The sequence below is a fragment of the Halichoeres trimaculatus genome, unplaced genomic scaffold (assembly GCF_033239565.1).
Source record: "Halichoeres trimaculatus isolate MK-OKI-2021-1 unplaced genomic scaffold, fHalTri1.1 fHalTri1_scaffold_11, whole genome shotgun sequence".
In the NCBI taxonomy this organism is placed as follows: Eukaryota; Metazoa; Chordata; class Actinopteri; order Labriformes; family Labridae; genus Halichoeres; species Halichoeres trimaculatus.
This window is the reverse complement of record NW_027437189.1, coordinates 23123562-23144612: the sequence shown is the minus strand read 5'-3', so window position 1 is coordinate 23144612 and position 21051 is coordinate 23123562. Positions and strand designations below refer to the sequence as shown.

General features: G+C 43.7%; 2 protein-coding genes across 2 annotated transcripts in view; one reads left to right on the top strand and one right to left on the bottom strand.

The window, feature by feature from the left end:
- rarga (retinoic acid receptor gamma a) overlaps positions 1 to 7327 on the bottom strand; it is a 42025-nt gene extending 34698 nt beyond the window's left edge. Inside the window, exons 1-3 of the mRNA XM_074681463.1 lie at positions 7195 to 7327; positions 6957 to 7062; positions 1193 to 1257 (exon numbers count right to left, since the gene is read on the bottom strand). The gene's annotated coding sequence lies outside the window, so the exon portion shown is untranslated. The remainder of the gene's footprint in view (positions 1 to 1192; positions 1258 to 6956; positions 7063 to 7194) is intronic.
- Positions 7328 to 8623: 1296 nt separating this feature from the next.
- Positions 8624 to 21016, top strand: nr1d4a (nuclear receptor subfamily 1, group D, member 4a). The gene is made up of 8 exons (XM_074681756.1): positions 8624 to 9303; positions 15188 to 15505; positions 15587 to 15675; positions 15774 to 15918; positions 18182 to 18759; positions 18862 to 19047; positions 19175 to 19385; positions 19504 to 21016. The coding sequence occupies exons 1-8, from the start codon at positions 9285 to 9287 to the stop codon at positions 19698 to 19700; spliced, it is 1743 nt and encodes a 580-aa protein (XP_074537857.1). The 5' UTR covers positions 8624 to 9284; the 3' UTR covers positions 19701 to 21016.
- The last annotated feature ends 35 nt before the right edge of the window (positions 21017 to 21051 follow it).

Sequence of the window (21051 nt, the reverse complement as noted above, 5' to 3'; positions counted from 1 at the left end):
AATGCTGCGCCTGAACACAATGTAGCTAAAGCTGCTCTGTGTGGACGGCCTGTCCTCCATAAAAAGACCCGGGGCGGTGCTGTGGATGGGGCTCACTGGTGATATTGCTTTGCTGCTCTGTTTCCTCCATTTCAGATGTCACCAATCCCAAAGTCAAACCAATGGAGCAGATGACAGCAGAGGGCCGACACAGATTTCGCTGGCCTTGAAGTGAGAATCGTTCATTCAGCTGTCTGCGTGTTTTTTTCATCTAACTTTAATCACACCGTCTCTCACACTTATGTCAGGTCCACCAGGAGGAAACAGCAGGTGCAAAAGCTGAGGCAGTCCAGCTGCAGCACTTTACCTACAAGACCAACCGGTGCTGGAGCAATAAACCAAAGCTGTGCTCTGACATCAGGCCCCTGATCTTCATCTGATATTCAAATCACACAGCACTGAACGCACCGTGTTACTCATGGCTGTAACAAGTGGAACCTGTTAACCTTGCACAAACGCCAGCATCAATAAATAATCTCTGGTGACACACTGCTAACTATGGGAACACGATGAATAAACTTTCATGTAAACTCAGAGCCGAGTTTCAGACACACCTCAGTCCACAGGAATCAGCCTGTGCAGTTTAAAGGTGGAAAACAATGCTGCTCTTTTCCAAGTGTTCATATGTTGGTTATGAAAAAAAACAGGTCAAGGACTGGTGACTCCTCTGGTGAATACACATCAAACACATGTGAGTGTACACACACACACACACACATACACGCACACATATGCTTGTAATAAAGAGCTCCACAGGCACTAGGTAACACTCGCTAATAGGCACACATGTGCTCACAGAGTCATGCAGGCACAAACAGAGCTCAAGTATGTTTGCATATAAACTCAGTGTCACTCTCATGCTAATAAAGTAGAAACAAACCAAGTAACTAAAACACTGCATGCAAACAAACATGTGTGTTAGGATGTTTTAGTGTTTACACGTGAAAGTCTGCTCAGATTTCGGGGAAACAATGATTAACTGTCACTAAGTCTCTCAAGTGTGTTGCACACTCAGCCTCTGTCTTCAATTAAAAGTGTCAACGCCGACCTAAAAAAATGCAGCCTCTCTCCTCCTCGCTTTGTTAGCTGAGGAAGATTGGAAAGAGGAGGACAAACAGACATTAAAGTTGATCAGTCTAAAAGTTTGACTCACCTGCCGTGGTGTTGATCAAGCAGGGAACCGGTGTGGATCGTAACAAGGCGGTCTGATGAGCGGAGCTAGCCGGGAAAAAGCAAAAAAAGAAGTGTGTTTGTTCATCAGAGTCCTACTGACAGCAAAGACAGAGTCGCAGTGAGCCTCTCTCCTCCTCCTTCTCTTCCACTCTCTCCTCCTCCTCCCTCCCTCCTTCTCTCTCGCAGTCTCTACCTCTTAAAAAATTACTCTTCCACTACCCAAACAGAGACGCACACTCACTCTCCTCCTGCTCACTAAGAAATAATGATACTCTCTGATTCATAAAGCCGTCCTTTGTCACGTGACCCAACACTTCAAATATACAGCACATTTTTCTCAAGCCACAAAATGCCTGGAGGGGAGGAAAGGGTCCAGCCAGCTTAAGTTTCTGTTTTTAATTCTCTCTCCTCCTTTGTCTCTTGGGCAAATTCTTTTTTTCTGGTCTTCTTCTTCTTGGCTAAAGGGTCAGTTTACCTACAAACTGCTTGTGCATGTTGAAAAGCAGACCGTGTCGTGATCTCATTTCATTTGGATTTGATCAATAGATTCAGGGTTTAATGGGAGAGGATGTTTGAGTGTTCTGAACAACACAGAATACCTAATGTTTTTATTTAACACAGATGCGGCTGAAATAGAAAGCAGATAGCTGTAGTTTTTTGTTAGTAGTTTTATGTTGTTTATTCCCAGTGAGATAACTTTGGACAACAAGCCTTAAGGAGTCTTACAGCATCTGCCTGCTTTGTACGGGCTGTGGAGGTGCTGTCTTTGTGTTAGTCATGTTTGTGTTTGGCATTGAGTTTTATTGCTTGTAATGTGTCTGTGACAATATCCAGAGAGTACTGATAGTAAATCCTGACTAACTATCATAGCAGATGCCGCTTATATTGCGAGGACATGATTTAAAAAAAAAAAAGAAAAGGCATGTGTTGGGACACTGATGAAACAAGTTACAGAAAATTAAAACATTCATGCTGGGGAGAAATGAAAACCAGGGTTTGGAAAGCAAAGCTGGACATTTTTTCAGACTGACATCCTGCAAAACATTATGTTGTTATAGGAGTATTTCTGTACAGATTTCTGCATCAGAACCGCTTGTGAAACTTGTGGTGGCACACGAGCATCAGGGAAGTCCTGTGTGAGATGGCAGAGCAGAGCAGCCGCGATAGCAGCGACACGTTCAGGTGTGCCCTCGAGCGGGCCCCTTTCTCTTTCTCCATATGAGATCATATGTTTCAGATCTGTGTTTATGTGTTTGTGGTTCTGGGCGTGTGCCCTGTTTTTCTGAATGCAATGTTTCTGAAGTTGTTTTGGTTATGGGGAGCACCTCAAACCTCAAAACTGGGAGGAGAAGGCACACCTTAACTGGCGCTCTGTGGGAGAGATAAACTACGCTTTCTGAGATGAGAAGAAAAAGAAAAAGTAAATTCATGCATGCTACTGGGACACTTGACTGAAAAACAACCAGTTTGATTCATTTTTTAGAAGTAAGTGGAGAAAGTACCTTATAAAGAACAAAGCTATTCATGCTATGGATGAGTACCTTTTACATTTGAAACGATACAGCACCAATGCCCAGTACATGGCAATCAATGCCGGTACTCAACGGTACTTTTTTGTGTGTTTATGTGTTAATAAATATCCATTTGTTCAATAATATCTCATCTCAAAGTTTTTTGCATGCATGCATGGGTTCTCTGGGTTCTACGGCTTCCTCCCACAGTCCAAAAACATGCTCACCAGATTAATTGAGCACTCTAAATTGTCCCTAGGTGTGAGTGTGAATGGTTGTCTGTCTCTATGTGTCTCTATGTGTCAGCCCTGTGACTGACTGGCGACCAGTCCAGGGTGTACCCCGCCTCTCGCCAATTGACAGCCGGGATAAGCTCCAGCCACCCGCAACCCTGAACAGGATAAGCGGTATAGAAAATGGATGGATGGATGGATATAAACATGCAATGCTGTGTTCATGTTCAGCATGGAAAATCACCTACTCTTCCACAAGGATGCATTAAGGTACCTAAACATGGAACCTTTTGATTTGGTCGGTACCTATAACAGTACCTTATTCAGTACCCATCCCTAATTCATGCACTATTTATTTATTAGCTTCCTCTAACATGATGCCCTTCAGGTACACTGGACATGAATCACTTCACATTCACATTCTGCCAAATATTACAGACAGAAGAAGAAATGCCAACAAATTCAGCATGCAGGAGTTTTTATTTCAGTCTTCTCAGGTACCTGTAAGACTTTCTATAAGTGCTCACTATTTTGTTTGTAAATCACAGTGACTGGCCGGATACATGCGGAGATCTTATCCCCGAATACAATGACCTCAATATCCTCAAGGATAAAGTCAAGCCATAATAAAACAGAATAAAAACCTTTACCCGGCCTCTTTGCTACTTTTTGCAGCGTGCTTCATATTTTTACAGCCACATATGGTCGACAGAAGCCTACTGAAATGTCCTTTCATATATTTTTCCATGTGCATTTGCTTGTACGTAATCAGGGTGAATGAATGGCTAAGCAGTGAGAGGCGCTGTTGTCTTTTTTTTCTTGCAGAAACCTTATATTCAGGAAGCTCAGATCTAAGCCACACTGCAAAGAGCACTTCAGCTGATCCTTATCTCGTTTGCATTTGATTTATGTGTTGCTTGTGAAGCCACTAAGGCTAACAGAAATCCCTTAAATGTTTGCATAGCACTACTAAATCAGCAATTGTGTGAAATGAAACATGTAGGTAAATACAGCCATAGGACGCTGCACAAACGTACTCAGTGTTTCCAATTAGCGGGATAGAAAGTTTTTAGCGTGACTTTAAAGTCTGTGTAATGTCATCAGGGCTGATGGAGACCCTGTGTTTGTGTCAGAGTGTGCAGTCAGGTGCATGATGGGAGTCGTGTGTGTGGCACTGCGCGGGGCATGCTGTGCTCTTTATTAAAATATGACAGTGAGCCTGAGCAGGGGGTGTGCTTAGGAGTGCATACACGCACTTTTGAGTGTGTATGTGTGTGAGAGTGGATGGGTATGCATAGGCAGTAGCAGCAGCAAGAAGGTCAGAGGTTACTAGTGTTTGTGTTTCAGTGTCAGTGAAGTGTGCTCCAGGCAGAGATTTATGATCATTGTGTCTGTGAGGCTGCAGAGTGGGGGGATAATGAAGATAGATCAGGGTGCTATCTCTCTCTCAGGGCACTGCTGGAAACACGGCCTCTCACCCCCTCTCCGTTCTCGTATCATTAACTCCGGCCTGTGACATCATAACGCGCTGCCTTGACATCAATCCTAACACAGCATGCTCTGACAAAAAGTCGAAACGCACTGAGGCTGCTCCTCACAGGCGAACACTCTGCAGCCTCTCTGGGTGTGTTTATGAAGATATGAAATATTCATGGAATCGTCGTACTCGCTTGTGTGTTTCCACTTTGGATTCGACATATTTGCATTCACGGAGCGATGGAGGAGAGGCCTGGGGCTGGTTGGCAGAGGACAAGCATAAAAAGGCAGAAAGGAAGGAGGAAAAGAGAGGGATGATGAGGAGAGCAACGGAGGGAGGAAGTGAGGTTAGAGGGGTTAAAGGGGAGTGGGGGGAGGAGAAAGGAGGCAAGAGGGCCCATGATATGGTGAATGAGAGCATAAGGGGGGAGAAAAGATGGAGAGAGGGAGCCCCATCAACTGGGGGTTGATGGGATTGGTGGTGGCGAGGTGAGAAGGGGCGCATGGAGCTGGTGCCTGTGGCGGCAGGTTTTAATCAGTAACAAGATTCCTGTAATGAGATCACTATTTCCCCACATCCAGATTGATGTCATGCAAAGTTAGCTGCCACACTGAGACAGGCAGGGAACATGCATTTACACACACACACACACACACACACACACACAAATATACACTTGCTTGTGCTTTCTTGGTTACAGACTTAAACACACATCCTGTGAAATGAAGGCGCTCATTCATCCCGCCTGGCAAAGTGCGCTCATTTAGAGTCCAACCGCCTTGAAGTAAAAACATACACAGAGGAGCAGTACGCACGGGAAAATGAGTTACTCATGGCAAAGGAGAAATGTATGTGTTAGGGACTGAAGGGCACACGCCACTTGGAGCTGTATGACAAAAACAAATGAGCAAAGAGAGTCAGACAGAGACAGAGAGAGCCAAAAGCTTTTTTACTGCTGGGAGAAACTAAGGGAAAAACAGACGCAGAGAAAATAAAAGAGGATTTTTTTGTGTGAGTGTGTGCATGTGTGTGTGCATATTTTGGGGTGAAATCAGAGGCTGTCGCACAGCTACCAGCGTGTGTGCCAGTATATGAGCGCCTGGTCCGGCCTAGTCCCCCACATGTGTGTCCAATGAAAGGTGAACAGCTCTCTTGTCTATACTTTTTCTCAAAAAATCAACCATGATGTCACCATGAACCCATCCTGAACCCACCTCTGTCAAAAAGCATTACTCCAGCCTTTCCTCTTACTCTTTTTTCTTTGCCTCATTTTCTGTTCCACCTCTCCCTCCTTCATGCTCCACTCCTGCCTCGCTGACTCTTGCCTAGCTCCCATTCTTGCCCCTTCTCTCTTTTTCATATTTCTGTTTTCTTCAATATTTCCCCTCCCCTATCCATTTCTCTTTACCTCACAAACTCTTTCTCTTTCTATCCCTCTCTTCTTACTTGGCAAGCGAGGTCTAATTGAATCACCAAAAAGCCAAGTCGTTTGCCAAAAATGCCAGGATGTTCTGATTATCATAAACTTTGTTTAAGCTGTGGTTTTACAAAGAAGAACGCTCAGAGTGCATAAGGCAAAGCCAAAAAAATAAAAAGCGGGGGGGATAGGGGAGAATGCAAATGAAAGAGGGAAAAGAGAGGAAAGAGAGGGGTGGTGGGGGCAGCGAGAAGGCAGCCAGCGAGCCACATATGGAAGTGATTCTGTAATTACTGCAAATCTGTGAGCTCAAAAGGAAAGGTCTTCTTTTCCATGCCTCCTTCCCTGCACATAAAACTGCCCTTGTGAGAAAGTTGGGCACTAAATACTAAGCAGGAAACATAAAAAAACACAGCTTTTCATTGCTTCTGCTTTTTGGAACGGCTGCTTGGTGTATGTAACAGCTATATGTTTAGTAGGTTAGGTTTAAACGTAGGTCTGCTCCAACTTTCTTTCTTAAGGGATGATGGAGGGGAAAAACAACCTATGTTGATCATGCGGCTAATTTCACACAGTTTACTTATAAGTGGAAAATTTTCTGCATTCTTTTCTCATTTGCTTTGCTTTCCTGGGCTTAATCAACCATCTTGGAAGCTCGTCTAAAAACAAACTGGGAGGTTCATCCCGGAATAATTTGGAGTTTCTCACCAGCCACACACCTACCAGGCATTAGCCACATAAAGCACACATTCAACAAGGTGTGTGAGGGAGGGAGGGGGCGGAGGGGATGACTGACAGATATACAGACAGAGACGCAGACAGTGATGAAGACTGTCTTTTCAGCCTCAGGCGGAGCAGTGCTTTGCAGGTGTGTATGTTGGCAGCGACTTCTGTTCTGCTGAAGTCCCCAAACCGTTCTAGCAGCCTGTAATTATCCAGTGCCCTCACTGCCATAACGTGTTCACACACACACACACACACACACACACACACACACACAGTAGCCTACAGATACAGTCTGACGCAGCTAAGTTGGCCTTCGTTTATTTTTAGACACGTCCAATTAATCACGACAGGCGATGATTTATGTAAAATACAGAGCATACCTTCCTTCTTCTTTGTCCGGAGAAGTATCGGCTTCAAAAGCGAGCACGTTCCCACCGAAGTTTGAAGCGTAAATAGTGGATGTCAAAGCGCGCACGCCGAAGTTTTCTGTGGAGTAGGCCAAACAAAGTCACAGAGTTTCTTCGGAAATTTTGTCAGTTACAGCACAAAACAACGTGTAAACATCGCGTCAACTGGTCTCACACGCTTCGGAGATAATTCAGTCATTAGTCAGAGTACCTTCGTTTGTTGCCAGTCCGTCTCTGTGTCCCGCCGGCAGCGCTGGGCGTTGATGGGAGTTACAGATTTCTGGCCCTCTGACTCCCCCCAGTGGTGAAAGAGAGAAATGCAGCATGTGAGAAATGAGGGTAAGAAGAGGCGCTGACCTAACTAAGATCAATAACATTTAAGCATTGTCTTTCAAAAACAGGCATAAGAAAGAGAATGTATGGAGTTAATACAACGACTTGACTACATCAGGTTTTCATAGCCTTGCATGTACCCTCCTCATTGATTCACCTGTGATACGTTATTATTTAATGTGAAATTAAAAAAGGGGATGTACCTATTGAATTAAGACAAAAGTCAACATCAAAACATTATCTTGCGATCATCATCCTGGATATTAGGTATATTTCTACATTAAAATTTGTGAATACCCAGGACATCTACATTTCTTTTGAGGGATTAATAAAATACATTCTATTCTATTAAAATCTATTCTATTCAATTCTATTCTATATCTGTCAGGCCGACATTACAAAAATGTTACATGAAAAAAAGGTTCATCTGTCCATCTGTCTGTCTGTCAAACTTATTTGTTACTTTTCAAAATCAAATTTTAGAAACATTCAGATTCTGGTTCACATTCTGATAGATAGATAGATAGATAGATAGATAGATAGATAGATAGATAGATAGATAGATAGATAGATAGATAGATAGATAGATAGATAGATAGATAGATAGATAATATATGAGTGAGATGAGTGAGTACATAGGTTAGTAGGTAGGTAGGTAGGTAGGTAGGTAGGTAGGTAGGTAGGTAGGTAGGTAGGTAGGTAGGTAGGTAGGTAGGTAGGTAGAGTACCATGGATTACCATTCGGGGGCGCTGTCCACAAGCCGTATACAGTTTGTGCTGCATAGTCAGGAACATACAAGTAGGCTGCAGACACTTTTTGCTGACCAAATGTAACGCAACTTCTTTTTTCGCAAAAGTTTAAAATTGGAAGTGAGGTGGAAAATCCATCCTACGTTGAAATGGTTGTATGGGTCTTTTTTATTATTTACAGAGATGGTAAGCTTTTTCAGACATAATCGTCCACAAGCAAGGATCACATTATTTTTTTTGCAATCAGAGCCAGAGTTTGAATTGAAATACAAATGACTGCAGCAGCTTGTTGCGTGTCAGACGGCCAGTTGCACATCTACAGTTTCTTTTGGCACATGGGGTTTAACCTTGGCACTCGCTTGTTGTTTGGCATGTCTCAGTGTTTACCATCCGTTTGCAGAGCTGCATGTCAGTGAGCTAGCAGTCACGGTGAGCCACGCCTATTGTCCATGTGCTCCATCCTCCAATCTCTCCATCCCTCCGTCCCACGCGCTAGGTATTTTGCATAAAATGTGTATCAGTAGGGCAGCGCTCTCCCCTGCACATGCAGAGCGCACATGTAGCGTGGCTTTACTGAACACATACCACGGTCGAATAAGCGCATCAAACTCCCCTCAGCTCCAGATCCCCGCCAATGAAAATGCACAAAAGCGTGAAGGAGAGAGAGGGAGAGAAAGGACTCCGCGAGATACAAAGAGTGCGCCAAATTCCACACAAACAGACACAACACAAGTTGAGCGAACGGAAAGGCGGTCACATTTCCTACTCACCTGCAAACGTGATAGATGTGGGTGTTTGTATCAGTGGGTGTGTATGTCATGCCTGACACTCACGGATATGCTGACTCTACTTTCTTGGAATTCATGACAATCTTTTAATCTTCGCTCGTGCAACATCACACACGCTCTAACGCAGCAGAGGCGCAGTATCCAGAACGCAGAAGGTACCCAGGTATCTTGAAGACCAGCCAGTCTTGCTCAACCTGCACAGTGAAAGAGACACCTGCGTTACTTTTCTTGCAGAAAAAATACGCGCGCTAGGAACCTCTCAATCACTGCTTCCCATTTTTGCGCTCTATGGAGCAGGTGTTTTACGAAGCGCCTTTTCTTCACTTTTCCACCTGTCTGTGAGAGGTTTTTTTCTTCGTTCAAGTTACATTCACGGACATTTACTTTAACTTCAAGACTGATTCAAGATATCGACATCAGCCAATAAGAGATGGATAACAGCCCTGGTGGTAAGTTCGACTTTTATGTTATTTTGAACGCGAAGCAGCCAGTCCATTACAATAACAGTTCTGGCTGTGACATAACAGTCATATTGATCGACTTGTCTAGTATTGTCTAGTATGTCATGCAGTTGTCAATCAGTTGTTGTGTCTGTCTGATTTTCCTCACACTTCAAGTAAAATGGGGTACTCTTTCTCATCTAGATGCAGGAGTTTTTGATTAAATTGGCATCATAATTTTGTATTTCTTTCACATTTCAATGGGCCGACTTTTTTATAAAAAAATATCTGGGTTTAATATTACTTGTGCATATGTGAAAATAATTCCGACATGTTTTGTTGAAGTTCTTATATCATGCATGAAAAGATGCACAAAATGTTATTTCCTGCACCTACAAGTTTTCATGATGCTTGGTTCTGTTTGTTTATGGTCATATGTACGTTCACGGCATCGATCTGCAAGACACAAAAGTCATGTCATCTCCTTAGTAATGTTTAACAAAGTTAAACAGTGAGACTTTGGCAAACTTGTCAAGACGCTGCTGTAAATGTCAAATCACAGCGCCAGCACTGCAGCTCTCGCCATATGTTCACAGTGCGGCTGGCTACTTCCTGTATCCCTTGATGAAAACAAACTCACGTGGAGCTACAGTACACTGGCTGTCACTGTAATAACAGTCTATCAGAGCCAGCACTTTATAACTTGTTATCATTCCCTAGGAGAAAAAACGGAAACTTTGGCGTAAGAGGCGTGTTTGTTTCTGTTATCAAGGCCATCACTTGAGTGCCTGCAGTATAAAAGTTGATAACCACAGGATTTCCACGTTAAGTGGTATTAGTCAGCGTGGTCTCGAGGTCAGCCAAAGGTGCACATGCGTCCTGCTTCCTCTACTAATTGACGGTGAATCATTTACAACAGCCACAGTCACGTTCCAGCACAGGTGATGGGCGCAGCCTGTGGTCTGACAACATGTTACTGTGATCTGGCAACACTAAACCCACTCACCAGGTTGTGACTTTCTATTTATGCAGATAAAGTGGGCCAGTGTTTTGAAAGGAACAAGAAAGGCAGTTACAGGATGGTCCACAAATGGTACTTGTACTGAACAAGATCAAGTATGCTGAGCTTCTCTGTTGGTGTTCTTTTGATGTTTGTTGTTGAGTTATTTAAGTTTAAATGCAAAACGCCCCTTGTCATTGTAGTAACAGGACATCTTTTAATGTACAAAAAAATTTTGATAAGTGTTCTTCCTCACATGAAATCATTGAGCATTAATGCTGGAATTCATACAACTTTATTACACTCACAGGTTCAATGTAATGGCTCATAAATATAATCATCCTAAAAAATATGGCCATAGAGGAGTGGGCTGGGTCTCACGAAGTGCAGAAGATTAAATGGGACTGTTTGTGTTGTTGTGTTGACACAGAGCCCCCACTTCACATGCTTGTCCGGGATACCCCAAGGAATACTTAAACAATAAATATTCCACATTTCATGCATCTACATACTCATAAATCCTATAAACCATTGGAATATGGTAAATAGTTTTGTATATTTTGTACACAGTGTTTGACTTTTTTTCTGAAAATAGTAAGCTCAAACAATAGATACAAAGCAATGCATCCTTTTACTATCAAGTAGGAGTCGGCCTTAGTGTCTAGTATTTCAGTTGTGGACTCTTGCACCACAACTGCAATAAAAAAAAAGCTGTAAAATGAAGCTCAAATAATTACAACACAAAGTGCATGTTGCTGATTTCCCAACTTTCAAATGCATAACTTCCTGCATCCTGAGCTCCATCTCTAATTCTGTCTCTAACACTCCCCTGGTGGAGGTTTTCTGCAATGGTCTGAACCCCCTTTATAAGAGCAAGAAGTTGAATTCAGGTTACTTCTCATAATCCCTTATAAATATCAATAGTTATTATGCTAACATTTACATGGTGGCTAAAAACACTTACATAACAAGCTTATTCTGCAAAGATATGCAACTCGATCTTTTAAAGTCAACCATACAAATATGTATGCTTATTCATTACACAACCAGAATGGATTCGTATCTGGTCAAATGAGTGATAAAATCAACACCAAGAATAAATGAATCACTCGAGGGCAATAAAACTCCAACAGTACTCCAAATGGACAAGGCAATAAATTAACTTGAGCACCCAAATTTAGGTGTTAAAAATAGGATAGCTTCAGTTTGTTGGCATCTCTTTCTCTTAATGAAAAGGAAAACCATCGGGAATAGCTAGTAAATATTTTCAAACTTAACTTATTCCTGCTTTTATACTGTTAATAAAGTGATTAAAAAGGGCATTTGGTGAAAAATGACTGCGTCGAATACCAAGCGTTGAGGCTATCATTCAATATAAACAGACCCTAGAGAGTTATAAATAGCAATAGAAATCTTTTTGTGTCCATGTTTAATATCTTAAAGTAAGTATGCAATACAACGCATCTGTTTCTGAAGTAGATGCAGCGCCTGACTGTCAGTGCAGCCGATGTCACTGCTTCTCCTTCTGCTGCTGCTGGTGGTCAGGTCCCCCTCCACCACCACCACCCCCACCCCCGCACAACATGCTGCTCTATTTAATTCGGCTCTTTAATTATAAGCCCCTGGCGGACTGTAGAAGCTCTGGCTCCTAGCTGGAGCTGCAGCTTCAAGTCTTCCCAGTGAAAGCTCCGTCAAAAGCCTCCTCACGTGGCTTCCTTTGCAGAGCCGCGTGCGGCGCGTGAGATAGCCGAGCCCTCCTCCCGCCGCTTCCCCGCTCTCACGGACGCTTCTGTGTTGATGCCGCCTGCGGTGATGGTGAGGGAGAGCTTGGTCAGTGGGTCAGCGATTCCATGCACTAACTTTTTTTTCTCTTCCTCTCTCTCGTCACGTTTTCCCGCCACATGCGGATCCTGTTTGGAATGAAAGCGCTTTTTATCTCTCGTTTGAATCACAGTGTTTGATGGAAGCTGACTCAATTTTTTTGACTTGGCAACATCTGTCCCCAACCCCCTCGGTTTAAGGCACACATCCGCTTAGGGTGCGTTTCAGCTGGAACGTGACTCTGCTGTCAAACAGTACAAGAATCCTGGTTCCTGCTGCGTTTTCCATAAAGTGCTGAAACAGACAATAGATTTGGATACACAAAGCAGTCATATCTGATGGTACAATAACGCACAGCCGTGTTAAGGATGTTTCCTGACCATGACTGACAGAGTGTACCAAACAAAGCACAAAAACGTATATTAGATCAGATCGTATTTGTATTCTGGTATTTTTAATAATCTCGATCCTATGTGATAATCTGGCCCACTTCTTCCTGACAATTGCACAAGCCAGAGTTAGTGTGTGATGCAGCATCAGTTTGGAGAGATGCTGCAGGCGCATAGACACAATTCTATCAAGTTCCTGTGATATTGACCTACTTACACGAGCCACAGTTAATGAAGTCTACAGCGAACACCCAAGTAGTGCTCAAAGGTTCACCCTGTTCAGGAGCACTTTCAAACTACACCAGGACCTATAGCTGGCCATAGCCCATACCATAGTATAAGAAGACCAAACCACTATCTTTCTTTATAAGAAATCATGTGTCAGGGTATGCATCTCAAGGACAAACACTGTGGTCACCTTTACTGTAGCCTATATATACGGCTGCTTCTCTATGTCCTGCATTATGAGGTGAGGGAGAGAAAGTAAGAGATAAAGGACAAGAGGATGAAAGGAGAGGAGAGGAGAGGGAATGACAGGAGAGGAGAGGAGTGCTGTGCCTTTCAACTGCTCACTGCTCACGTTTCTCTGCCTGCCTCCGGTCCCAGGCAGATTAGTGCTTGCACGGGTAGGCTAAGTTTAACATGGGCACCGAGGGAGAAAAAATCTGAATACATCCAAAATCCACTAGAAGGTCAACGTAGAAGTAGACTGATATAGTTCATGCTGGCAACAATAGGATTGAAATTTGCAATGCACACAAAATGCACTGATTTGTTACTGCAATAGCAGTCTGCAGCCTGTGCATATACTCAAATTTCATGAAATATGTGCATCAAAAACAAAGCAATTATGGGATTCTCACATAGCATGACACTAAAGACAGCTGAAAACTCAGTCCTTTTGAAGATAAAAGCTGACAAAGCACCCCCCCCCCCCCCCCCCCCCAAAAAAAAAAAAAAAAAAAAAAAAAAAAAGTGATATAAGGAATCTCCATGATTAGATTAAACTTTAATCACAGTTGTACTACAACACTTGGGGCATGCAGGTGATGGTGTCATTTATAGTATCAGCCCACATACCCACAAGCAGCCAGCATAGGGGATTGTAATTTGACTGTGTTCACAACAGTGTAGCTCTAGGGGTCATTCATAAACACTAACTGTACATGTGAGCCTTCAGGTGGACATGCAATGTGTTTGGGTGGAGTTGGGGCTGGACTGTCTGCATGTAAGCTCAGGAAGCAGTGAGGCTCAGGCCTGCATCTGCTGGCGCTGTCTGTCTGTGGCTCTGGCATGAGTCAACAAACCAGCAACACGTGCTGGTTAAGGGATTATTCAAACCTTTGAGCCAAAACAAATAGCTTGTGCGGCAAAGGGCAACACACAGGGAGAGACCTACTGCACTTGCGCAGAATTCGCATAATGCTTGCGTGATGAAGCACAAACATTTGGATGTTGTTGGAGTTGTATGAAAGTCTAAAATTTCTGCAAGCCAGTTTAAATTGGACCCATTCATTTGGATTGCACTGAATTTGAAATGCATACAATTTGTCATTCTGCGGGACTCTACCGAGTTGTTGGTCTGTTATTACAGCAGTCGCGTCCATTAAGTTGAGGCTTTCCCTTACAAAAACGTGACTCACATTCTCACAACTGTTGGTGGCGCATGAACAGAAGCAGTAGCGGAGGCTTGGTGCCACCTCACGCCCGGGGAGCTTCCCGGCTCCCCGCGTATGTTTGTAAACACAGTTCTGATTCGAGATTGTTGTATATTTCAACACGAGACTGCGGATTTGGTTCGGGCAGTAACCGTGTCAGGAGTCCATGCATGTGAGGCGGCGGTCAGGTGTCGTGCTGTTAGCTGGCGCTGGGCACGGTGCCAGGGGAGCGAGGCTATTATTGGAGCGGAGGAGGCAGCAGACCCCGCAGACACGTGAGGCCGTGTCTCAGCTCATCCACAACGCATGACTACAAGTGAGAGAGGGAGAGACAGAGCCAGAGTTGGTGGGATGAGAGGGAAGCTTAACTTTATCAACACAAACATCCCGATTCTTCCAGCGTTGCATGCATTAATACTGCATAAGCATGACACAGAAATTATTTACTGAAAGAAGCGCTTTGTTGGTGCTTCTCGTGCATGCTCGCCTGCTTTGTTGCTGTGGTACCAGCAGTATTTTTAGCGCACACTTTATCCGCTTGGGCGCACCATTACGCGTGTTACACTCGGGATGAGGCAACGACGTTGCAAACTCCAAGCTCTCCTCTGCTGTCCAGAGGTTGTGCAACATTACATCACAATACATCTAAATGTGTTGAGTCGTTCGACGGATTCAAGAGAAATAATGTATTACAATTTTACAGCTGATCTAGTTGTCCCATGACCATAACATACGCCTCATAGCATTATCACCTGGGTCATATTTCAAAGTTTTCAGAAAAGATGATAAAACACATTACTTATGTAAATGTATTACTTTGTGCAATAATTTACACTATGTTCATATTATCTTTATCATTAGTGTTAAATGTATTTATTTTATTTATTTAGGCAACTATACTATGATGCTAACATTTCTAATATTAGGCACTAAAAAACAATGTTCAACTGCAAAATCTGGATGACTCTGTGTGCTTTAATCAGTAAACTTTATTCCATTTCCCTTCATCTTTCTCTCCTCCACAGGTGCAGGAGGAGTCATCCTGTATGCAGGCTCCTCAGGCAGTGCAAGCCCCAGCCCTGGCAGCCCCTCAAGTGGGTACCAGACACAGTCACCCTCATCACACTCCCAGCCATCCTCCCCAGAAGAGGTTACCTTCACCGAGATTGGGGCGTTGAAACAGAGGTCAGCTGGATGCACCACCCCGTCATCCAAATTGGTGTTCCAGTTCCCTGAGGTGTACAGTGGCCCCTCTGCAGCAGCAGCAGCAGCCACTCCTCAGCATACCTATACACACCCCATCGCAGGGAAGAGGCCATGTGGGTTCACAGGAACTTTCACAAGTGGGTGCTGGTTTGCTCTTTAATCCAATAAGATTTATATGATTTATACACATGCTCAAACTGTGTGTTTCCTTCCTTCAGAGACGGGTGGAATGGTCCTGTTGTGCAAAGTTTGCGGGGACATTGCATCAGGTTTTCATTATGGAGTGCATGCATGTGAGGGTTGCAAGGTAAGCTCTAGTTTAGTCAAACAACAAGGAATGATTAAAAGATGTGTTGCTTTTGGTGCACCAGTTTCATGCCACATTTTGTTGTTTTTCTGTGTCAGGGTTTTTTCCGTCGCAGCATCCAGCAGAACATCAACTACAAGATGTGCGTGAAGAACGAGAACTGTCTGATTATGCGCATGAACCGCAACCGGTGCCAGCACTGCCGCTTCAAGAAATGCCTCTCCGTTGGCATGTCAAGAGATGGTGAGACATCCTGACACATTTCTTGTTAGTGAGAGAGACCCCTTATGCAGATTCTGCCAGGATGTCACAGTGCTCTGATTAACTAAAGCAACAGGGACATGGGCAGCCTGGAAGAAGCACAGAACTGATATGTAGGTCTGTGTGAAAAATGTGATGCGGAAAGTCTTTTGAGGTCATGGTGCCAGTAGCTCAGCCTCTCACTTCATCATCAGACCCACACCTGCCTTGCCTTTACACGGTGTCCCTGCACTGTCAAAGATCTGGCCTTGTCTCACTCTCTTAAGTTTTTAACAGTCTTTCACCTGCCCTCTGCAGCATCCCCCCACTATACTGTTACCTGAATGCTCTGGTTCAGCACAGCCCCCCCCCTCTCAAGTACCCACCATGTTCCCTCAGCTCTCTTACATCTCTCCCTCAGACAATGATTTATGAGAAGAGGAGCCTTGAAGTCCCTGAAGCTATCTATCATCTAGAAAACTGCAGCAAACACAGGAATTATTTTCGGAAATTGGAACAGGGTCAACTTGATTACCTTGTGTTTGCCCATAGAGTGTCTTCCTGCAATTAATGAGAGAAAGAGCAACAGTTAAGCTACTGATGCAGAAAACAGCCAATAATGACAGAATTTATTAAGCGTGATGCCCACACCAACCATTTTAAGCACTGACAGATGAAAAATGATTGATCACCTATCATAGCGGATTAGGAAACAGCTGGGCTGACCTAGAAAAACAATACAGAATTGAGCCTATAGTGTACTCAGGCATCATGACCTACTTGGGGTAGTTTGCCTTCCTTCAGTCCCTCAGTACGGTTTGTGCTTATCTCTACCCTCCAGTACCCCATGTTTGCTTAATCTATTAAAGAGGTTAGTGATATTTCTGCATATGCTTGACATTTGTGGTACACTAAGAAAATAGGTGGGCAAAATATGACTCAATGAGAAAAGAGTCAGGTCAACCCTTTTTGACAGGATTTCTGAATACCATCACCACAACCTAGAAACCCCTTTTTTCTCAGTCTCTACCATTACAAAAACAGGAAAACCGCAGGCATCTGTCTCCAGCCCACAACAAGTAGAACATACTGATTTCACACAGTGTAGCTGTGTATCTGAAGCTGCATTATGGAAAAATGTTTAAGTCGGTTAGCATGATGGCACACTTTTTCTTCCTCTCATCAGAGAATCAAATTTAGAGCAACAGCTCACAATTTAGATCCTTTTTCAAAATGATGAAAAGGAAGAAACGGATGAGACATTATCGGTCGCATCCTTATTGAAGGATCCTGCAGGCATTGCACAGATTAATTCATTTTTTTAAACATAGCAGTATGTACTGTGTACGTTACAGGGACACAAAGTCACATTATGCGACTCATCGTTGTGGGGGGGTTGTAAACTGTTTGACTGTGACTCAAAGTAACTTACTTCAAAGAATATCAATGTCCAAAGTATTTTCCGTACTTTCTAGCTCAGGTATCCTAAAGTTGCAAAGTCTTTGAAGCTGTTCTACATAAACTTTTTTACCTCATTTGACTCCGCCATTCACACGCTCACACATGTGCACACAGCTCACCCACCCACACACAGACGCTCTCCCGCTTCACATGCATCACCGTCTCACACATCAGTCCCCTTCACGTTCCCACTACTGTCTTCTCATCTCGTTTGCGCTCCAAGCCCACCTCCCTCATCTGTCTCCCTCTCAACATCTCAGTGCCAGTGACATCACGCTCACGTTGCCCCACTGCCCTACTTACAAACAGAGGGAGGGAGCAGGAGAGGAAGGAGATAGGGGTGGTTAGAGGAGAGGATGAGGCAGATGGTAGCAGGGGCGCTATAAATAGCCTCTCCAGCTGATGGTTTCTGTGAGAAGAGGAAGGGGGGTGGGAATATGTGTGAGGAGGGGGAAGTTTTCATCTCACAACTTAGATGATTCTCCTTGAAATCATAAAACACTTCAGGAGTTTTTCAGGCTGTGGTTGTGTGCCTGTGTACTGGGTGACTGTTTCAGCATGTCAAATATTTTTAATCAGAAGCAGGCAAAAGTGACATTTGCTATCATATTTGTTCCTTAATGACACTAATGTAAGGAAGGATCCAACTGCCTAGCAATCTCTGAACACTTAATTTGTCTTTGTAATTAAAGCATCTTTATCCTGACAACTGAAATGCATTTCAGACAGCATAATACAAGCAAAAATGATGAATTATTGCTATTACTGGGGACTAACAGGTCTCTACCACTTGTGTTCACCCTAGCTGTGCGTTTTGGTCGAATCCCCAAGCGAGAGAAGCAGCGACTTCTTGATGAGATGCAAAGCTACATGAACAGCCTAAATGAGTCGGCTGCCATGGAAATGGACTCAACTTCATCGAGGGAAACTCCCTCCAGCCCAGTAGACGGCAACTCAAAAGAGGCTATCGGCGCCATCTCCAGAGCCTACCGCGACATCTTCACCAGCAGGAACAACAGCAGCCAGGAGAGACCAGCCAAGAGAGCTAACATCCCTACCAACAGCAACACATCTCACTTTTCTCAGGATGCCCCCTTTACCCAAGCCTCCTCACAACCCACCTCCACCCAGAGCTATCAGTCCTGTCCAGTTACACCAGCTGCTCAATGCCCAGTTTCCCATAATAACAACCAGCATAGTTTCCAAAATGTGGACAACAATCGATATACCTACACAGTTCCAACTAATCAGAATCATGATCAGGAAAACAGCACAGCACCTCACAGGGGAAGCTCTGCAAATCTGAACAGCTATCGCAACACAGGAAGTTCACAAAATCAGCCCTCCTGCCCATGGAAATTCACTCCAGGAGCTAAAGTTCTGGTAGGTTCAGGAAACATACTAAGTCACATCAGCAGCTCTCTGATACATTTCATGTTAACAGTGGCTCACAATCTTTTTTATGTTGTTCCTTCTCTCTCTAAGGCCTGTCCTCTCAATGCATGGCCAGTATCAGGAGCAGAGCGCTCTAGTCAGGAGATATGGGAATCCTTCTCTCAGTGTTTCACTCCTGCTGTCAAGGAGGTGGTAGAATTTGCAAAGGGCATCCCAGGATTTCAAGAGCTCGGCCAACAAGACCAAGTCATGCTGCTGAAATCAGGCACCTTCCAGGTATCTGCAGTCATTTCTGATTAATCTGGCAAATCAAAGTGGAAATGCTAGATTTCTGTATGTGTACTAACGAGCTATTACTCCATTGTGTATTAATACCTTGATTTTCTTTGCTCCATGTGTATAGGTTCTGATGGTGAGGTTCAGCACCTTGTTTAATGCCGGGGAGCATACTGTTACCTTTCTCAACGGCCAAACTTACCCTCTGTCCACACTGCGTGCCTTGGGCATGGGCTCTCTGTTGGATGCAATGTTTGAGTTCAGTGAGAAGTTGAGCTCCCTGGGGCTGGAACCTGATGAGATGGCTCTCTTTATGGCAGTGGTGCTGGTTTCTGCAGGTGAGAAAAAGGCACATTTCACTCATCAGTGGGTAAACAATAACACCTAATGAAAGAACGAATGCAGTGGTATTTGTATGTATCACCCTCTCACCTTGGCTTCCTCTGTCCTCCTTAGACCGCTCTGGCATCTCAGACATGCATGCAGTTGAGCAGCTTCAGGAGGGTCTGATCCGAGCCCTGCGGTCGCTGATCACCCGACGCCGCCCTGATGACACTGCCCTCTTCCCCAAACTCCTTCTGCGCCTGCCAGACCTGCGCACCCTCAACAATCTGCACTCCGACAAACTGTTGGCCTTTCGCATTGACCCTTGAGAGGGCTGCTTGCTGTAGGGGCATGCAGACATTAACTGTTTGACGCAGAACTATACAGTCACAATGAAGACACACACACAGACACACACACAGATACTTTCTTCCAGGGGCAGGACTTCCTTGAAAATTGGGCAACAATGAATTGTGCAATCTGAGGCGTGTTTTTCAGAAGGAAAAACGAGGGCAGTAGCGATCATGTTTCCGATTCGTTATTGATCTTTTTGCTTCATGTTATAGGACAAGTACATACAAACATAGACACTCATGTACACACATAAACCTCAACATCTCTTGAAGACATTGTTCCAGTTTAAAATGTAACTTTTCGTGTAGAGTAACTATACCTTTTTGGATGAATCATTTGTGCACTTGCTCATTATATCCAGTGTATTTAAGAATAAAAGCCAGTTCACTTCTGTTTATTCCTCAAGTCATACAGTATCAACAGGACATCACCAAGCAGCAGAAGACAGATGGATACCATAGCTCCAAACTGTTTTTATTTAGGGACCATAAGTGATGATGACCATGTTTTGGTTTGTGTTTAAAACAAAGGGATCTTGTACATAACACGTAGTGAATTCTGAAATATTAAGGTAATTGTGTATCACTGTTTCACTGGTAACATACCGTCTGCATTGGAAATGGATTGAGACCACTTTGTTGTTGTGTCACTTGTACACAATAGGATGCTTTCTATCTCTTACTATTACCAGCTGATCTTCCAGAAAAGACTCGGTTTAAAAATATGCCAACTTTATAAGTCAATGGCATTTATTTAGTTTCATAAAGAGATGTGTCTGCATTCCTTTGATGTATCACATCTTGGATAATGGGGATGCTCTATGCATGTTGGTTTTGTAGTTCCTTTACTTTTTTTGCTGTAAATATTATGTTACCCAATGTCTATGTATCAATGACTGAAATGATATGTTGAATCAGACGGATGAGTTTGGTGAGAAGAAGAATGTACTCTACCTTACTGTATTAGGTGGGGCTATGGCCATGCGGAGGGGGCTTTGCACAGGAGGATACGTAGCAGGGATTCTCAGATGGTTTAGACACACTTTGAGCTACCAGATGACATAACCAACCAGCATAATCTCTGAAAACACCAGCACTCACTCCACATGCACCCTTCCTCTGCCCCCAATGTTTGTCATACAAACTTAAGAGATATTTTTGGGTGAGAGATCTTTGTTGATTGGTCCTCTCACTGTTCGCTTGTTTGATTATGGATGATTGAGGACATCTTGTATATTTTGTAAATCTCTATTCCTAAATATAAATGATATAAAGTTCAAATTAAGTATCAATCTGCCTGTGTCTTTTCTTTATAATTTGAGTTTAC

What these genes read in the sequence shown, in the direction of transcription:
- nr1d4a (XM_074681756.1), top strand. An exon ending in GTTCACAGGAACTTTCACAA is followed by an intron (nt 15,506 to 15,586) that starts GTGGGTGCTGGT and finishes TCCTTCCTTCAG; the next exon opens with AGACGGGTGGAATGGTCCTG. An exon ending in TGAAATCAGGCACCTTCCAG is followed by an intron (nt 19,048 to 19,174) that starts GTATCTGCAGTC and finishes CCATGTGTATAG; the next exon opens with GTTCTGATGGTGAGGTTCAG.